Genomic DNA, 14,677 nt, shown 5'->3' on the forward strand with positions numbered 1-14,677 from the left:
TTTGTGATATCAATTTTAATAATTTAATAATAAAGGAGTAAATAAAAAACAAAATAGGATGAAGCTTGGCAAACAATGTTTCTTTTCTGCTTTTCTACACTTGAAAGAAATAAGCAATATCTAAGTCTCAATATCTTTAAGATTGAAGATATATATGTGCGTAGGCTGGTGTGTTCTCTTCTGTATTCATTTAATACCATCTCAAGAATACAGATATCCAACCCTCCTAGGGGTACAATATAAATCAGACTGGGAGAATGGGTACGCATTGTGTTCAGTGTTGGAGGTTTACCAACAAACAAATAAGAAGAGTGTGCACTCCCAACAATGGGAATCCACCCATGTTTCCTCAAGGAAGGTAAGCATGTTTATTTTTTAGGTGATTTAAACATTGTGTTTTAGGCAGGAACACATTGACAGATATTTTGATGGATTCATTTTAATTTAGGTGATCACGTCATTGGTAAATTGACTCATGACCTCACCCGTAAAAACCATAAAATGTATTGAGAAGAGAATGTCCTGCCAGAGAAACTTGGAATATGTGGTGTACCTTGGTATTACCTTCCCAGACAGTATATATATGATCCCTGTGTACAGACAACAAGATGAGCAGAAGACAATCCGAGAAGACGCCCAATCATCCTCAATGAAGAACCTGGTGGCTTTACTTTGCATGGTCTCTGCTCTTGTTGGCTCAGGTGAGAACAGTGCAGTTAGTTCCCATCATATACACATAAGGCACTGTGGAGTGTTAGCACAATTTATTGACATCCCCCACAATTATTTTCTAAATGTCTATGCAAATATTAAATACAAATTCTTGTATATCTTACACAATTCTGGGAAATATGGTGACATTGGAGCACATTTTCTAGTTGGAGAATCAGCATAATTACAGCGTGATATATTAATCTCTGAATTATTTTTTCTGATTTTTTTTACTATAATATAACAGGATGTTAATTTTTTCCCAGTTATTTCCTCTCAATGTTATTTCTGCGAGTCCCGCAACTCCACAATATGTAACGCGTCTAAGACCGAATGCCTTGGAGATGAATGCATGACCGTCTCCCAACATGTTACCCTTAGTGAGTACAATTGAGTTCATTCTTTTAACTAAACTAAAGTATCATCTCAGCTCCAGGTCTGTGATGTCAATTTACTTATTTTGCAGATGGAAGTGTGTGTAATGCAATTTATAAAGGATGTGCCAATAAAACTTTGTGTGGACCCGACGGCGAATTAGTAGTGGGAAATACAACTTATTTATTCTCTGGGCGTTGCTGCACTGGAGACTTATGCAACACTCAAGAATATGAATGTAAGTGTCATAATTAGAGTTAGGCTCGAAGTTTGGTGTTCGGGCTCGGAAAATGCCGTGAAAATCAGCCAGGTGAGTTTCGCTCTGTGCTCGTGTCTGCGTGATGCCCTGCATTGTGCACACTGCAGGTACTGTTTCTTCAGCTCAAATTAGGCTTACATTGAGAGTACTAAGATGTTTTTTTCACTGAGAATTAAAAAATAAACAAATAACACCGCCACACACCTCCGGAAATGTTTTGCTATAGGCCAAAAGCAAAACACTTTCAGAGGTGTGTGGGCAGTGTTATTTTTGTTTTTAAATTCTACATGAATCTTAGTGCACTGAATGTAAGACAAATTTAAAATAAACAGCACCCAATGCAGGGCATCACGCAGACACGATCACAGAGTCATACACACCTGGCTGATTTTCACGGCATTTTATGAGCCAAAATTCCAAGCAAAGAGCCTAAGGTTTGCTCATCTCTAGTGATAATGGTAATTACTACAATTGATTGCTAAAAAAAACTTCAGGAGACATTATAGCCTCAGTCCCTTGATGAAGCCAAACATGGTGTAACATGTTGGGCAGGCTAATAGGTAATTGTTTTTAATTAGCTGAATTAGGGAATGACAGTTGAATGTATTACATAAGGAGAAACAGGTCCATGGCCTATCAATATATTGAGGATGGAATGATCTATTATAGTCCTCCTTTTTATGCTACGCTTTTAGATGGCCTATGTCACGCTGTACTAAGAGAGACACTGAAGCTACAAGCAGTATAGCTTCAGAGTGAATACGCAGACAACCCACAAGAGGGCAGTAAAGTAGTCAGTGAACTGGGTCTGCAGCAGAAGGTCTCGTCAGTAGTACAGGGATAATCAAATCGTGGTCAGGTGATCGCCGAGGTTCAGTAGCCAGGAAGTCATGTATACAGCTGATGGAGAGATAGAGCCGAAGCCAGGAACAAGGAAACAGGTCAGATGCCGGGAAGTCCAAGTAAAATACAAGAGGGAGGGGACACAGGTCAGGACAAGACAGACAGAGCTGGGAGAACCGGCCAGAAGGACAGAGTACTCGGGGAACAAGACAGATGAACGAACAGTTGAGGGTGTGGGTCAGAACAAGGTAAGTGGGAGGCAGGACAGATCAGGTTGCTCACGAAGCCAGGTACGCAGGTTGCAAGCAGGAACGATCACTGTTACTGCACTAGCGGCCCAACATCCAAAACGAAGCATGATGAGATTAACCCCTAATGACCAGACCCTGATAAGGAATACTAGAAAAAGCTCAGCAGCAACTGAGTTTAGCATAGATCATGACACTCTAATTACAATTAATATTATTAAATTATTGGTGCTAACCCACATGGGAAACCCAGGTATTTCAGCATGAGCAACTGCAAGAAGCAGATGCAGCGTTGTCTTCTCCCTATCCAGATTCACCACAAAATGTCTGCTACATTCCCTGCTTCTGCTTTTTTACAAGTTATATTTGCCCCTTCTGAATAACTGTTCTACATCATCTGATGGACTAATTTTAAGACATTTTGGTGAAGTCTGCTGTGTCTGGAATCATATGTGATTTCTCTAGCTGATGCAACTTTTGCATTTTGTAAAATCTTAATTGACCTTTTTGCCATTTAGTGCAAATCAAACACAAAGTCTTTGAATTTATTGGGTCTCATGAATTTGCAAACTTCTGCATAACCACATTTATGCCGAAAAAGATAAAAGTATTCTAGGAGTGGTACCTTAATACTGAGTAACCAGAAAAAATATATTTGGAGCTGTCAAAGCTCCTTCGTCAAGCAAGTTTACAAAAATGTTTTTTGTTAGTTTTACAGAATATGAGAATATTTTTGTCTTTTTAAGAATAAAAATATTTATGTGGATTTTTCTGGGTAACAATATAATTTTTTTTTTGGACATTAAACATGTTATACAAATTTGGTTTCCATTGAATGGGGTAAGGCTATGTGCCCACGGGACAATGTACCCACGGATTTTGCCGTGGAAAACCCACGGATTTAGCTGGATTTTCCAGCCAAATCCGCAGGTTTACGCAAAGACAGACACTCCCCATGTTATCCTAAGGGATTTGGGGAGTGGTGTATCAATGCTGCGGTATGTGTGGCTGCGGAAAATGCTGCAGATTTTTCTCAGGCTCACGTAACGGCATGTCAATTATTCATGCGGAGATATCGGCAGATGTCCCATCTTCCCACTATGGAGATACAGGGCGAGACTTCTGCAAGTATTTCCGCACTTGTCCCGCAGGTTTAACGCAACAAAAATGCTCGAATCCCGCAGCAGTGGAAAGCTGCGGATTACGGGCAGCAGCTGCAGTAAACCTGCGGACAAACCTGCAGCAAAATCCGCGGGTACGTGGTCACATAGCCTAATTTCTCTCTAACAACATGCTTTTTTGACAATAATGCCTGCTTTACACGGGACGACTGATTGTGAGATTTCACGATCGATCGTACCCACCCCCGTCATTTGTGCGTCACGGGCAAATCGCTGCCCGTGTCGCACAAAGTCGTGAAACCCTCATCACGCATACTTACCTGCTGAGCAACCTCACTGTGGGTGGCGAACATCCACTTCCTAAAGGGGAGGGACGTTCGGCGTCACAGCCGCCGGCCAATAGAAGCGGAGGGGCGGAGATGAGCGGGACATAAACATCCCGCCCACCTCCTTCTTTCTGCATAACCGCCGGGAGACGTGGGACGCAGGTAAGCTGTGTTCATCGTTCCCGGGGTGTCACACGCTGCAATGTGTGCTATCACGGGTACGATGAACAACCGGCGACATTTTAATTAGACAATTTTTTGAAACTGAGTGACGAGTACACGACTCACGATTTGTGAGCGATACTGCGTCGCTCGGAGGTGTCACACGAGACGACATCGTGAACGATGCCGGATGTGCGTCACGAAAACCGTGACCTCGACGATGCATCGCACGATAGCTCGTCTTGTGTAAAGCACCCTTTAGCCATTACTTGTTTTAAATTTTTTTTGAAGTAATAATTGTGTACATTCTTTCAGCCCCTACAGAAAACAAAACACTAAATGGTGTAAAATGTCTATCCTGCCTACGTTTTGACACTTTGGAGGAATGTAAGACTGACGTGGTGATGAACTGCACTGGCTCCATGACGAGATGTCTGGACTATAGGGCTACAATGATGAATCCAGGTGAGAACATTTTTGTTATCCCCTCCATGACTGAGCTTCTTTTTGTTTGTTTTTTAGTTTTTTCCCTCCCTTCCTCCAAGTGTCATAACTTTTTTTTATTTTTCTATCCATGTAACCATATCAGGGCTTTATTTTTTAAGACAAATTGTTCTTTTCAATGATACCTGAAAAAGGGGGAAAAATCCTAGTACCTTAAAATTGCAAGAAAAGTGCAATTTCATATCTGTTTTTTGTGTTTCACTATATGGCAAAAGTAACCACTAATTATGATTATCCAGGTAACTATTTTTTATGTGCCTGTGTGGGTCAGACTCCAGGTAGCTGCGGGTGCCCCTGATTCCTCACCTGAGATGGCCCCTGTAGCTACGGCTCTGCCTAGATGCTGGTCTCTGCACTCGGCTTGCTCTTGTGACATCCTGCTCACTACTCAGCTGCCTGAGGCTAAGTGCCCAAAGTCACCCATGGTGCTTGTACAGCTTGACAGAACTCAGCCAGGGTTCTAAGGCTGAAGGTCCTCAGTCAGAGCTCAAGTCCACAAATTAGGCTCCTGAGCATGTGTGGCGCCCTGGACAAGCCAGGTAGCCACATGAATAACATTCGCACCCCCACCCCCCCGGACAGAAACACAGGTCAAACACAAAACCCTTGTTGCCTCTGTTAAAGCCGGGCTCTCTTTCCTCTCAGGTAGCTGTTGAGGATCGGCCAATTCTGAGTGTGACGCTTCAACACACCAAGACAAGACAAGTCCGTAGTGTATTAAATAACACTGAGTTTAATAATAAAGAAGAGGAAGGTTTTATACCTTTTCAAGCTGATTACATAATACAAGAGATGTGACATAGTTGCACAATTTAGGTGATTTCCAAATATAGTCATTAGACCAAAGTCAATCTTTGTTATACTAACTAAGGACAGTCCAAATTTGGTTCCAAGGAAATACGTTAACACATAACCACATAAGGGAGTACAGTGGTCCCAAGGCCATATCGAATATATCTATAATAGGAATGAATAGCATTAAGCTGGAAGAATAAGTATGATGCCAAGTCTCATTTAACAAAAAGACATATGTTGAGATTAGAGACAGAATAAATCAGACTTTGGATATACAAATAGCGTATTAAAAGAAAAGTACGTACGTGCAAGAGAATAACAATTCTAGGAAACCAAGTTATCACCATAGCAAATAGCAGATGTGGAATAGAACATCAATTACTCATATACTTGGTTGCATAACTGGTCAGACAAAACTTATATGTGCATGAAATTAGAAGTCTGTGGACATATAGGTGAACAGGACAAAATAGCTTCTCTAACACCTCCCTCCAGGGGCTGATGTCCACACCAGGTGGGGTGGAGCCAGGCGGTTGGCCCCACTTACCGAGGAGTTCACAGTCCTGGAGGCGGGAAAACAGTGCAGATGAGTTTAGAGAGAGAAAGTGTGAGGAGCAAGACTGGTGTCTGGGTCGGAGCCCGGACACGTACAGCAAGGTTGGCAGACGGTGGTGGCCGTCTGCAGGACTTAGTGGAGCTCCGCAGAGCGAAAAGGACTGGAGTCCGGCGTCGGCCCGCCGGCACCGGAAGGGGGAACGGAGTGAAACTAAGCACACACAAGCAGGGCCATCGGACCCCGACCAGGCTTGAAGCCGCCGTTAATTGTCAAATCCGACTGTGACAGGACCCCAGGGGTTTCCCAACTACCAAGTCCCATTTGAAGGCAACTGTCCGCACCGTGCGGGTATACAGCCACTGCCAAAGGCTAGAAACCCAAGGGCCAGCGCCTGCGGGCAAATCGGGCTCCTACGGCACCTATACACCGGGGAGCGGACCACCGTTGGAAAGCCATCAGAGTCAAAAGCAAACTACTAAGGTGAAGGGAAAGACAGCCACCATCACCTGTGCGGGGAGAGACACACTGCAGCCGGCTGCGGGAACCATCCATCCAGCCATTTGGTTTACTGGAGACTCTTGTGACTCTCTATTGCTGAGTGAGTACACCAGTGCCGTCCGGCATTGTGCCGCGCTGTCCCAGTGACCCTGCACCTCGCCAGTTCTGCCTCCCCGTCACCTCACCGGGCCCCGGGACCACCAGCCCCTACCCACGGGGGGAGAAAACAACATCCCAGCTGCTCCCTATCAACGCTCCCGGGATCCCCATCACCAGCAGCGGTGGTGCCCACCTTCACCACAAACCGTGGGTGGCGTCACAGACTCAATCCCCAAACAATCCTCCCCTTTTCACTCACGGGCGAGGAGCGCCGCTCGAGTCCCCGGATCCGGCCCACTGCTCGAGCCACCGAGCAGCAGCGACCGGACCCGAGCGTCAGCATTAGGTCGAGCAGCGCCCCGCCGCCCGCGACACATGCTTGAGCTGAATGTGTTCAGTCAGAGCCTAAGTCCACAAATTGGGCTACTAAGCATGCTTAGACTGATTGGGCTCAGTCTTCCTCTAAGTCCAAGAATCGAGCTACTGAGCATGTGCGTGATGTGGCACGTTCTGACTGGTAGTTGAATGTCAGATTTTTGGATGACACGGCAACCCAGGATTGGCCATTAGACGTCAGCTGTCCTTATGACGTAAGCCGTCCTGATGATATGGCGTTCCTGGATTGGAATTTGGACTACACCCACACCGACTGGAAGTGAGACTGTTTGGGGCGATCCTTAGGTTATATAAGGACGCCGCCCATGCCAGTCTGCGTGCAGTTGTCACATAAGCACATTGTATATGGGTGTCTGGGCGCTAGTACTATCCCTGGTGTCTTGGCATATATGATAGTTGAGCGATATATATACCACTTAGACATGTACTTGTTTAGCGTTTTCTCTTTCTAGTGTAGGTATGTGCATAGGGCCGTGTGCTACACACAATCTATCAGAAACCGTCACTTGATTTTGCGTCTTTTCTGTCTTCTTCTTTAATAGCATGATGGCTTGTGGCCTGTCATACTATCCTATTAGTTTTGCTTTGTTTATTCCATCATATGGCTGTGTAGTCTATGTGAAGTTAACATAGGCTACTGTATGTATTGTCTAGGTAAAGTGACCATAGGCTACTATATGCATTTCCTGTGTGTAGCCAACACAGTGCGTTCTATCTTATTTACTGAGATAATAAATAAATTCACTGCACTCATAGATTGTGATGCAAAAAGTTTTCCAAATTTATTGAGGCGACTGTGAAGTAATTCCGACGTTTCGACCCCGCCTGGGTCTTAGTCAAGAGTCGCTTCAAGATGGGTGCCTGGAATATGGAAATTTGAGTGGGTTAATAGCGTTTGGTAGAGAATACCTTGAAGATAAAGGTCCTGGGTTTAGCCAGCGCAGCAGCGCTGTGGCTGGTGATATGGTGTATGTATGCAAGGTTTTGTTCATTTCTTATTGTATTTTATTCCAATTTTGCATTGGCCAAAAAACGTATTTATGGTTAGTTTTCTCATTATGTGATTTAGCGATTTGATTAATTATTTTTGCTTTTATAGATTGCACTTGTATGAATGCAACAACACCAAATATGTGTATTTGTTTAAAAAGGGGCAAAAAGGAAGTGATTTGAACCTTAAATTTTTTTTATTTGTTACATTTTTTTTTACTTTTTACTGTATTTATTAGTCCCTTTATTGGGCATGAACTTGCAATCGTCCAAACCCTTGTGCTATACATGGCAGTGCACCAGCAGTACTATGTATAGCAAAAATCATCATCTCTTATTAACACCAGCTAAATTCTGGCTTTATGAGAAGAAACAGCATTACAAGCATGAAGGTCTTCAGCAGACTCTTGGCTGTCACTACAATCCATTAGCGTCCCGCAAACACGTCACAGGGGTGAGCTCTTGTACGCAATTAATCATTGGCCCTCTGCCGTTGTCAGAGATGGACAGCTGCATTTAACCAATTAACAGCCATGGACAGAGCTCCATTCCACCCACAGCTGTTGGAGGCAGATGATGGCTGAATAACTTAGCCATCATCTGCTGGGAAAAATGCGGACTTGGCGTGTGAGCCCACATCAAATTCAGGAACACAACAAATTACATAAATGTACATCATATTTCATGAAGGGGTTAAAGATGCTTGCATTTTTTTGAAAAATAATTATTTTTTGCCCTAAGGTATCTACAATAAAATAGAAAATATGAACTTTGTACATGTAGTCCAGAATTAAATATTTTATAGTTTTGTGTATATAGTTCCTGTGTATTCTTCATCATTTGTATTTTATTCAATATATATATTGTATATATGCATATACACATAGCTGGGATTATCCCATAGAGCTGGGATAAACATATAGCTAGGATGATTTTGGAAAGCCTGCACTCGCGAGGGGTTGGACTCATTGGCCCTTGAGGTCCCTTCCACCTCTACCATTCTATTATTCTATGATTCTACGATATGTTTTGTAATCAAATGATGTCTGGTTTTTTTCTGTCTACAGATGGAACGTTTCTAAATTATTCTGCCAAAGGTTGTATTAATTCTGCTGCCTGCCAACAAAACTTGGACAGCAAGATTGCCTTTGAAGAGGAGCACAGGGAATACTTGCAGTGTTAGATTATATGGTGTAACACAGGCATGGTAAATAGAAAAAATGATAATCAAATTAATTATCCTCCTTCACTTCTAATTAGAGATAAGCAGATCAGGCAAAATTTGAATTTGTCTCCTTATACTCACTTCACCAATCATCTCTCTAGCTCCTCCATTTCTCACCATCACTCGCCTAGTCTTTGCGGCATCTTCAGATCTCTATTGGTTGTGTTGAAGTTTTCACGCAGTGCAGGCCCTTTCAAGTTTGTTGGCCAAGGAAGGTTCATCATAAGTGGGAAAGGTCAAGCGTGATGTTGTTGTGGAGTCACAACATCTGTGAAACCTACAAGATTGTTGGCTAAACAAAGGGCCAGTGGAGATGAAGGGTACGAAGAGGGAGGGAGTGAAACCTAGCGGTCAAAAACTAGCATGAGAATGAAACCTAAAAATATGATCACAACCGTTTCCAATTATATAAACCATTATTATGCAATGGATGAAATTGAATGCTCAAATGAATTCACCCCAAGTAGAAATCCCAGCGAAATGCGCGTCGGGCATCACAAGATAACAAATTCAAGGCATTATATTTTACCTGATATTGATATAGCTCTATATAGTTAATGACATTATTCACATTTGGTCTATTACTTGTTTTTATTTGGTTTTTACTTATTATTGTGACACTTTTCATTCAATGTGCCCTCTCTATACATGTCAGCACTTATAAGTGTTCTGTGCTCAATTCATCTGCAACATTTATTTATTAACTTTAGTTTCATTCATTCTGACTAATTATCATCCTAAGTGCCAGCCATTATCAAGACTTACCATACTTTATTCATTGTGCGGTCATGTAGTTTTCCAAAGCCTTTTTAGCTTTTCATGTTATAAGTATTATCATGTGCAATGCCTATTTAATAAAATTATACCTTGCCCTTGTCATCCTGTTTGACCCTCAACCCTATTTCCTATTCTTTTATGTTCATTCATTTTTAACCATTGCACATTAAAAATGTATACATTTTTTTAACCATTGCGGAACCATAAAGTCACAGCATGCACCATTACTTTGTGGGCGCATGCGCAGAACTTACATGGGTGTAGCAAGGGCCAAAACCTTAGCCTAGCCATTGGTTTTCAAAGAGACTGACGGTGATTTGAATATGTGGAGAGGTGCTAGAGATGAGCAAAGGGGCTGGAGAAGTAAGCGGTGACGTAAAATAAGGTTTTTTTGCTTTTTAAAAACTATAGTTCTAATAATCTTTAACTGATGTGTATTAATTACAAAAAATCAGCAAGAATGCAATGTATAACACTTTCTATTTGGGCATCCAAGTGTTTTCTTGGCTATTTAGTGCGGAGTTGGGTCCTTTTATTTATTGACATCAAAACATATCAATGTTGTTGTTATACTTGGAGTAGTAGTATCCCAGAAGACTGAAAGGGAACCTGTCACCACTTTTTCAGCCTCTAAGCTGCGGCCACCACCATCGGGCTCTTATATACAGCATTCTAACATGCTGTATATAAGAGCCCAGGCAGGGAGTATAGCATATAAAACACTTAATAATATTTACCTAATGGTCGCGCGGCTGGCCATATGGGGCTCTCTGTTGTCCGGTTCCTAGCGCCGCATCTTTTGGCCATCTTTGTTCTCTTTCTCTAGCCGCGGTGCATGGTGGGTCCGACGTCATACACACTCACCGGCATTCAGGTCCTGAGCAGGCGCACTTTGATCTGCCCTGAGCAGGGTAGATAAAAGTATTGTAGTGCACCTGCGCAGGACCAGCGAGTGTGTATGACGTAGACGCGTCATGCACACAGGCTTCATAAAGAGGATGAAGATGGCCGACAGGAGAGGCATCAGCACCGAAGAACGGAGACGCACATTAGGCCAACCGCTCGACCATTAGGTAAGTATTATAAAGTGTTTTTTATGCTATACTCCCGGCCCGGGCTCTTATATACAGCATGTTAGAATGCTGTATATACGAGCCCGGTGGTGGTGGCCGCAGCTTATAAGCCAAAAAAGTGGTAACAGGTTCCCTTTAAATCTATAAATCTGTAGAATAATGGTGTTATAATAAACCAACAAACACTTGGACTGCTTAAAATACTTAATTTAAATCTTGAAGAAAAATAATTTTTTGTATTATGTGATTATCTGAACTCTTCAATAAATTTTCTTTAAGCATTGTTTTTTGTGGAATATTTATAATAATAATAATAATAAAAATAATAATAATAATAATTGTATGCATGGACAATATTTCTTAGTAGATAAAAAGTAACTTAAATTACAAGTCCATGTCATTCCTGGTGACCTTTCAACGAAAGGCCCCTTTTACACTGCATTCTGACCTCTGTTTAGTGGTCCCATCATTAAATGGGTTTTGGGTGCATGCATCAACGGGGCCATAGACTATAATGGTGCAGACAGAGTCACCGTGTGCTCTGTCATGCACCATTTTCAGGCGTATACGCTTACTGGAAGTGGACACAGTCTACTACGTCTGGGTATCTGCCTCCAGAAAATGTATACGCCCGAAATAGTGCATAACAGAACACGCGGTTACTCCGTCTGCACCATTATAGTCAGGGACTCCGTCGGCGCATGCACCCAAAACCAGTTTTGCTGGGGGTTCGGATGGAAGCACCAACAGGACCACTGAACAGAGAGGTAAACACAATGTGAAAGCGGCTTAAGCTTTCATATAAGTAGAACTTGAGGATATAAGTAGAACTTGAGTAGAACAAATAAGCAGCCATGTGAGGGTGTAAATGAGGAATAACACTATTGTTGGCCATTTTTTTACATGCACCCTGCATTTTTCATCAGAATTTATATGTGTTTGGGTTATTGGGTGGAGACAAGCTGCTATGATGTTTTCCTAACACAGCACACACAGTCAAGAGGAATCCTTGCCTTTTTGCCTCTATATAACAAATGTTCAGTAGCAGCTGCCTAATACAGCAGTACTTAGAAATGTAGCTGTAATCATTCTATAAGGTGAGACAAAACATAAAGCAGCCGAATAAACAGCATTAAAAAGTAGTACTGGTCTGTGTTGCTGTGAAACCAGCTCTGTGATAAGTTCTTCAAGAGTCTAACTAGTTGTATTTCAGTTTACAGGGTCTTCCAACAGCCTGACTAGTCCTGTCATGTATAGATTGCTTGTCATCATAACAGTATCCAAAGAAAAATAAAACCATTTGAGCACATGGTCATTGCAGCACTATATATTAAACTAAGCACTATATATTAAAATAAAACAAGTTCTGCAATGTTTTAAGCCCTTTTTAAATAAAGGTTCCATAATAATGAAAAGATTGATATATTTTATCTGTTTGGACTTGGAATGCTTATTGAAAAAACAACAACATATAAATTCCAGCAATACTTCCATTTACATGTTAATGGTACCGCGATGGGTGCTCAAGTGACGCCCAGTTACCTAGGATTTTTATGGCGATCTTTGAATAAGAATATGTCTACCTGCTCTCCCTATTTAGTCACGATATTTTACTGTATAAAAGATACATAGACATAACATGTTCCAAATAAAAAAAAATTAATGTTCCTATAAAAGTGTAACAATGAATCGGCTCTTTTGTACTGCCAGTTCTCAGAATACTGATGATATTCTTCATTTCCAATACTTATACTTTAAAAGAAGAATTACAACTGATAACATGAAGAATAAGGAAACTACATTACAAGATTTGATCAGTACATTGCAAACATACATAGGAAAACAATCTTGGTAATGGGTATGGGGATGGGCAGGAAATGAGAAAGTAAAATTTTATTGGGAAAACAAGGGAAGAAGAGGAGGAAAAAGGAAGGGAGAGCGGGAACATTTATAGAAATTGTAAAAATAAGGCTCTTAACAAATAATGTGAATTACAAATTTATAAACTACGATCTTGTAAAAGGAAAAGTTAACTACAAACAATTAATTGAACATAATAAGTATATAGAAAAAGAAATATTAGAAGTCGTGGTGTGGCTATAGGAAAAAAAAGAATGAAAGAAAGAAAGAAAGAAAGAAAGAGAAAGGAAGAAAGAAAGAAAGAAAGAAAGAAAGAAAGAAGGAAAGTAAGAAAGAAAGAAAGAAAGAAAGAAAGAAAGAAAGAAAGAAAGAAAGAAAGAAAGAAAGAATAAAAAAGTGGGTGGGGGAGGTATAGGGTCTAATAAAGAAATCCATCCAGGATTAAGGGAAGTTATTTATTCAGTCACTAAGCATACAAGGATTGCCTGCCAATCAGGGTAATGCCGTTGCCATGGTGTTACTAGCGTTACTGTGATTGGTCATCCACATTGCATCATTGGGTCTATATAAACTTGGTGATGCCATGCGTGGTGCACTGTACCCAGAAATAATATAGGGAGAGATTCTGCTGGAGAATGGACTGTATTACACATGCAATGGAGTGTATTATAGCATTACATTACCTAATGTTGCAACATTATATCAATAGTCATTTTCGAGGCTAAATCAAATAGATTATATTCTATAAAAATATGTTTTTTAGCTGCAGTTAGTGTAGGTTTAGCTGCTACAGTACAGATAGTGTATTAGAGGCATTTAGGCAGGGTTAATTGTGTTACAGTCCTTTGTGCTGCTACATACAATCAACAGTCTTTTTCAGGGCTAATTCAAATAGATTCTATTGTATAATATAACCACTTTTAATTGCAATTGGTGTACGGTTAGCTGCTAGAGTAGGGATAGAATATTAGAAGCATCCAGTCAGGTTTACATTCCTTGGTGCTACTGCTAATAAAACCAAAAGTCCTTTCAGGGCCAATTTAAATCAATTCTATTGTCTACTAATAACACTCTTAGCTGCATACATAATTTAAAATATGCAAGGCGTGCAGTAAGAGATGGGAAAATGGACATCACGCAGATGGTAGTGTGCACAGAGGCCATGGCCATGGGCCAGGACAAACTGTCCCTGCTGTGGAACCACACCAAACACATGCACACTATGGACCAGTGATGGCAAACCTATGGCACGTGTGCCACCAGGGGCACGCAGAGCCCATTCTGCTGGCACGCGCGCTGTGTCCTCATCCTGCCGCTTTGAACTGCTAGCGCGGTTGCACCAGCAGTTCAAAGCTGTGTTGGAGCGGAGGAGACATTTCTCCTCTCTCTAACACGCCTCCTCTCCCAGGCTGCAGGTGTGTTGCCTAGGAGATGGAGGAGCGTCAGTGAGCGGCGCCGGCGTAATGACGCCGGAAACTTCTGGCTGCGTGGGAACTGAGGACCCAGCGGCGCGAAGCGGTGGAGCGGTGCTGGAAGGTCAGCGGTGTGTTTTTTTTTTCTTGTTTTTTTTTTATAACCTGTGTGCGGCTGTGCCAAGGTGAGGATGAGGGGGCCAGCGCCAGCATCGGGGGGAAAACACACATGCCAGCATGGGGGGTGGGGCGGGAACATGCATGCCAGTATAGGGGGTAAACATACATGCCAGCATGGGGTGGAAACATACATGCCAGCATGGGGGGAGGTAGGGACACACATGCCAGCATGGAGGGAGGAGGGGGACATGCATGCCAGTATAGGGGGTAAACATACATGCCAGCATGGGGTGGAAACATGCATGCCAGCATGAGGGGAGGGGGGAA

General features: G+C 42.1%; 1 protein-coding gene across 2 annotated transcripts; it reads left to right on the plus strand.

Moving 5' to 3' along the window:
- The first annotated feature begins 444 nt into the window (after positions 1 to 444).
- On the plus strand, positions 445 to 11,242 carry LOC142257195 (phospholipase A2 inhibitor and Ly6/PLAUR domain-containing protein-like). Of its 2 annotated transcripts, XM_075329323.1 has the most exons (5): positions 445 to 701; positions 978 to 1,091; positions 1,178 to 1,324; positions 4,361 to 4,510; positions 8,951 to 11,242. In XM_075329323.1, exons 1-5 carry the CDS (start codon positions 476 to 478, stop codon positions 9,064 to 9,066), a joined length of 753 nt encoding a protein of 250 aa, XP_075185438.1. In that variant the 5' UTR covers positions 445 to 475; the 3' UTR covers positions 9,067 to 11,242. The 2 variants fall into 2 exon arrangements, with proteins under 2 accessions (XP_075185438.1, XP_075185439.1); XM_075329324.1 differs by lacking the exon at positions 1,178 to 1,324.
- Positions 11,243 to 14,677: the final 3,435 nt, after the last annotated feature.

This window comes from Anomaloglossus baeobatrachus, chromosome 11 (genome assembly GCF_048569485.1).
Source record: "Anomaloglossus baeobatrachus isolate aAnoBae1 chromosome 11, aAnoBae1.hap1, whole genome shotgun sequence".
Lineage (NCBI taxonomy): Eukaryota > Metazoa > Chordata > Amphibia > Anura > Aromobatidae > Anomaloglossus > Anomaloglossus baeobatrachus.